At 37.2% G+C, this 5,422-nt stretch overlaps 1 protein-coding gene across 1 annotated transcript; it reads left to right on the top strand.

The window, feature by feature from the left end:
* The first annotated feature begins 739 nt into the window (after nt 1–739).
* Nucleotides 740–5,154, top strand: LOC142613764 (phospholipase A1 PLIP2, chloroplastic). The gene is made up of 5 exons (XM_075786252.1): nt 740–1,587; nt 2,665–3,165; nt 3,479–3,538; nt 3,797–4,213; nt 4,322–5,154. The coding sequence occupies exons 1-5, from the start codon at nt 904–906 to the stop codon at nt 4,913–4,915; spliced, it is 2,256 nt and encodes a 751-aa protein (XP_075642367.1). The 5' UTR covers nt 740–903; the 3' UTR covers nt 4,916–5,154.
* Nucleotides 5,155–5,422: the final 268 nt, after the last annotated feature.

Raw genomic sequence — 5,422 nt, forward strand, 5'->3', positions numbered from 1 at the left:
TATTTAAATATGAGTTCTTAAAAAAAAAAATTTATTACTTAAACTCCACTCTCTTGTTTTATATGCAAAATTACTACTTAACCACATAAAAAATTTTATAAAGAAAATCTAAACACAAAAAATTTGACAAAATTTTTTCCAACCTGTTGATGTGACATATTGATAATGTTAAAGTAAAAGGGTAATGTTAGTAGTGAACCATGAGAATTAGTAAAAGTTTGGCAACTTAACTATTGTGAAAAAATGTTGTTAATTTTTTTTTTGTGTATTGCTCCTTTTATTATTATTATTTTTATACAAGATAGAAATTATACTCTAACTTAATTTAAGTGTATACGTGTGTGAAACTTCCTCCTAGAGACTTGAATCTCAGCTCTTACCTCTCACATCCTACAAACACTTATAATTGTGAAATAACCATCGCATCAAAAGTATGGTGTGACATCCTTTTATTTTTTTTAGAAGTGCGATATTCACAACATTTTTACGATAAATCTTAACTATTAAGTTATTATTAGTTTTAATTTAAACCCGCTTAATAAAAAAAACTATTTTTATTCTTTTTATATTAAGAGAGAGAAGTAGAATTTGAGAGAAATAAGAAAGATCGTTAAAAATAGTGAGAGGGTTGGGTGACCTGTTTATTTGTTAACAAATGCCGTTTATCTATCTCTTCTCTCCTCTTTTATTATACTTTCCTTAAAAACCTCTCTTTCTCTGTGTCTCTTTCCGTGTCTCTCTCTTTTATAAAATGAGAGAAGACCCTTCGTAAAGTTCAAAGATCGTGTGTGCGCCTTTAAAAGTCTCTACTGTTTCTGTGAGAGAAGCAAAGCGCAACGTTATAAATTTATACATCATCGAAAGTAACGAAGAAAAAAAACAGAGGAAAGAAAGAAAACGTAAATGGATAGTTTGTGTTTGAAGACAGGAATTGGGATCCATCATCATGGGACGATCTCTGCAACTGGGGAGCTCAGAACGACGCCGTCTCAGGTGAGCGCTAAGCCACAGCAGAAAACGGCGCCGTTTTTGAGGTTTCCTTTCACGTACCCTTTGAAGTCTCTGTCTTTGTGGCCTGGTAATAAGAATAGAGGTGGAGATGGTGGTGGTGGCGGCGGCAGGAACAATGGGTTGGCCTTAGACGACGCCGTTTTGGTTGACAACAACAAGACCAACAGCGTTGTTGTTAGCGACGAAATGTTCGTAGAGCGGGAAGAGGAGGAGGAGGAGGAGGAGGAGGAGGAGGAGGAGGATTTTGATAAGAGGGAAAAAAGTGAGAACTGGGTTTTGAAGATTTTACATGTTAGATCGCTGTGGAAGGAGAGGGCTGAAGCTGGGCTTGTGTTGGAGGTAGAGAAAGAAGAGAAGGTGGAACAAGAGGGTGTGGCAATTGGTGAAGAAGAAGAAGAAGGAGAAGAAGAAGATTGTGAGCTTTGTAGTGTTGCTGATCATGATGATGAAAAACAGGTTGATTTTGATAGAGATTCGTTTTCTAGATTGCTAAGGAGGGTGTCTTTGGCCGAGGCTAGGTTGTATGATCGAATGTCGTATTTGGGAAACTTGGCCTATTCCATTCCCAAAATCAAGGTACAAACTTTGCCCACATCTGTTTCTTTGATTTGATTAATTGATTTGTAATATGTTAGATTGGTTTATGAATTGGTAATGTTGAAATGAATTAAAAAATTGGAGCTTTTTTTTTTTTTGGGGGGGGGAGGTTTGATTTAGAATATGTTTGATGGGTTTATGGAATGGTATGTTATGAAAAACAAAATTCCTATTTCCCATTGTAAAGTTTGTATTTTTACTGTTGGGGTTTTTCTGTGGAGGTGTGCCTGATCTAGATTAGTGTTTTTTTGTTCATTGGTGGATCCACATTGCTCGAAGTTTGAGCACTTTTTGATTTGTTTTGATTATCCTCTGCTTGGTCTGAAACCAAATGGGAAATGAGAATTCACTCAATTCAGGAATCTTTTTCTGGAAATTTTTTTATCAAGTTGAGGTTTTTGAATTAGAACACAGGGATTTTATACAGTGGAACTGAATTTTGGATTTTGAAGCCGATGGAATAGGAGGTCCTTTTCTGTAGAAATTCATGAAATGAGGCCTTGAATTCCATCTGTTCCGATCCCTTCAATTCCATGTTGCCTGTCATGGCTTTACCTTTCTCAAACCCTTACAGAGTATAAGATTTCTGTTACCAGGATAATAAAATTATGCCGTGATAGAATTTGGTTTGGCTTAAAATTATATGGTTTGATTGATTTTATTTTTCACTTTCTGCAAGAAATTTTTTGTTTATGGAGGTTCCAATTTAATGATTTTGTGCTGTATATGTGAACCCTTTGAGTTGTCTTTGTGCATAAAGTAAATCAATCATGTGAATATGGTACTCACAGAAATTCTTATGTTGACATTTGGTTTGGTGTAGTTTGGATTCCTTTTTCATTTGAAGTAAAGTATCATTTGATTTACAATCTGTATTTTATTCAGGTTGATGTTCTGTGTTCTATGTTCTACTTGCATTATTTAATAGAAAATTGTTGTTTAAGTTTTTTCCATGGATTGCATAAATCATCTATCCCACAAACTTACTTTCTGGAGATTTTAGTTTTCTAATATAAATTATATGACAATAATTTATTTTGACTATTGATAATCCAGCCAGGAAATCTCTTGAACTCTCATGGTTTGCGTTTTGTAACGTCATCAATTGAGAAGAAGGAATTGACAGCACAAACTGAGAAAAATCAGGTATCAACTGAAAGCCCAGAAGCAGAAAGTGATTTGAAAGATGAAGCAGAAGGCAAGGAGCAGAAGGAAGAAGGGTATCGGATAAGTGCATCTGCTGCATATCAAATTGCTGCCTCTGCTGCTTCCTATCTGCATTCTCATACAAGGAGCATACTTCCATTCAAGTCCTCAAAAACCGAGGCTGGTGAACATTCACCTGAAGAAAGTGGCATTAGGGATGGTGGTGCTAATATGATGAACTCAGAAATGGCTTCTTTCATGGCAACTACGGACTCAGTGACAGCTGTGGTTGCTGCAAAGGAGGAAGTGAAGCAGGCTGTTGCGGATGATTTGAACTCAATGCGTTCATCACCCTGTGAGTGGTTCATATGTGATGAAGATCAGACTGGTACAAGATACTTTGTCATTCAGGTAGGGTTAATCAATTATTAATGCCATTTACTTTATATAAAACAATTTTCTAGGGCAGAAGGTAACAGGGGACTGCTTCTGAACTCTGTATAAGAAATTTATACCACTTGATGAATGGTCACATTGATGCATTTTGGACTATGATCTAATAAATTGTTATATACCTAAGAAATAAATAATAATAAAAGATCAATAGAGCATATATTGGCTGTAGTTTGACTGATGATTATGCCTTTCACCCAATGACATAAGAAGCCTGATAACTTTTGGTATCTTGTGTATATTTGGTCTTACAGAAAATTTTCCTGTGCAGGGGTCAGAATCACTAGCATCTTGGCAAGCAAATTTACTTTTTGAACCCGTTCAATTTGAGGTAATTTCTCTTTTTGACTATCGTTTGGAATTTGCCCGATACATTTCGCCATTTATAAAGGTTTCTGTTATTTAGTATTGGTTCTGATTGTTAATGATTGAAAAAAAAAACTAGTTATGTGTTGACTTCAAAGTTAAGTTTATATCAGTTAAAAGTGCTGAATGTTCTGAGCTGTCCTTCTGTGTAAAGCTAGTATAATATAAGAATCTTTGAATGTCTATATTTCCCAAAATTGAGGAATTCGTCATATTTGTCCAGGAACTAGATGTGGTTGTGCACAGAGGTATTTATGAAGCTGCAAAAGGTATCTATCAACAGATGTTGCCAGAGATCCATGCACACTTAAAATCTCGTGGAGACAAAGCTACCTTCCGTTTCACTGGACACTCTCTTGGGGGAAGCTTGGCACTACTTGTAAACCTCATGTTGTTGATACGGTGTGAAGTGCCAATCTCATCCTTACTTCCTGTTATCACATTTGGTGCACCATCTATCATGTGTGGAGGTGACCGTTTGCTTCGCAAGCTTGGATTGCCGCGGAATCATGTTCAATCGATCACAATGCACAGAGACATTGTACCCCGGGCTTTCTCATGCAATTATCCTAATCACGTTGCGGAGCTTCTCAAGGCTGTCAATGGGAACTTCCGCAATCATCCTTGTCTCAATAACCAGGTAAAATTTCACTCTTTTGGAAAGAGAAGTATGACCTTGTGAAACTAGCAATTTTCCTACACTGATATAAACAATCTGACCCTATTTTTGTTTATCTTTTTACTACAGAAACTACTCTTTGCTCCAATGGGGGAGATTCTAATTCTACAGCCGGATGAGAAATTCTCCCCTAACCATCATCTCCTTCCTTCAGGCACTGGTCTATACCTTCTAAGTTGCCCATTGTCAGATAGCAATGATGCAGAGAAGCAGCTCCAGGCTGCCCAAATGGTGTTCTTTAACTCACCACACCCACTTGAGATCCTAAGAGATCGTTCTGCATATGGTTCTGAAGGAACCATCCAAAGAGATCATGACATGAACTCTTACATGAAATCTGTCAAGGGCGTGATTCGCCAAGAGCGTAGCCGCATCAGGAAGGCTGGGAGAGAGCAACGCCGCAAAGTTTGGTGGCCCCTTGTGGCACCCCGTGGTGACAATGCTGGTATAGTTGTGGGGAAGCCCATGATATCAATCAACATAGGCCAAGACCAGGTCAATTTCTCTGGCATCTTACATACAGGTAGAGAATCCTTGAAACGTTTCAGTAGGCTGGTTGCATCACAGCACATGCGTTTGTTTGTTGTGCTCTTGTTTCCAGCTCGATGGTTACTCTTAGGGGCATACAGCGTGATCAATTTTCATGGACCAATTCTATTTTAGGTTTGGTACATGATGTTCCATTTTTTGTTTGTTGGGATAGCACATAGTTGTATAGGTGGAGGGCACATGGCTAGGAGGTTGTTAGATGATTCTTTATTCATTGGTTCTGAAAGCTCAAAGCAATGCAAATTGTATTTTTTAGATGGGGTATATCCAGACGGCATGTAAACAACACTTAAAAAATTTAAATATCAGTGGTTACAATTTACAAATGAAATTACGCCACTAATTTGTAAAAAGTTTGGTGATATAAATTTGGATACGGTTACAATTACTATGTCATGGTTGTTTTCTCCAATGTATACTCTGATATTGTAGAGAGCAAATATGTTTGATGCAAGAAAATGACAACACTGTCGTCTTTAGGTTCCTTATTGAGTTATTGGTGCTAAAACATCAATGAAAAAGAGATGAAGGCGAGGTCTTGCGTGGGTGTTATAAACACGATATCTCGGCACATCTGTGGTGGTGTGTGGTTAATATTTAGGTAGGCTAGGGACAAATATC

Source organism: Castanea sativa, chromosome 10 (genome assembly GCF_040712315.1).
Source record: "Castanea sativa cultivar Marrone di Chiusa Pesio chromosome 10, ASM4071231v1".
NCBI lineage: Eukaryota > Viridiplantae > Streptophyta > Magnoliopsida > Fagales > Fagaceae > Castanea > Castanea sativa.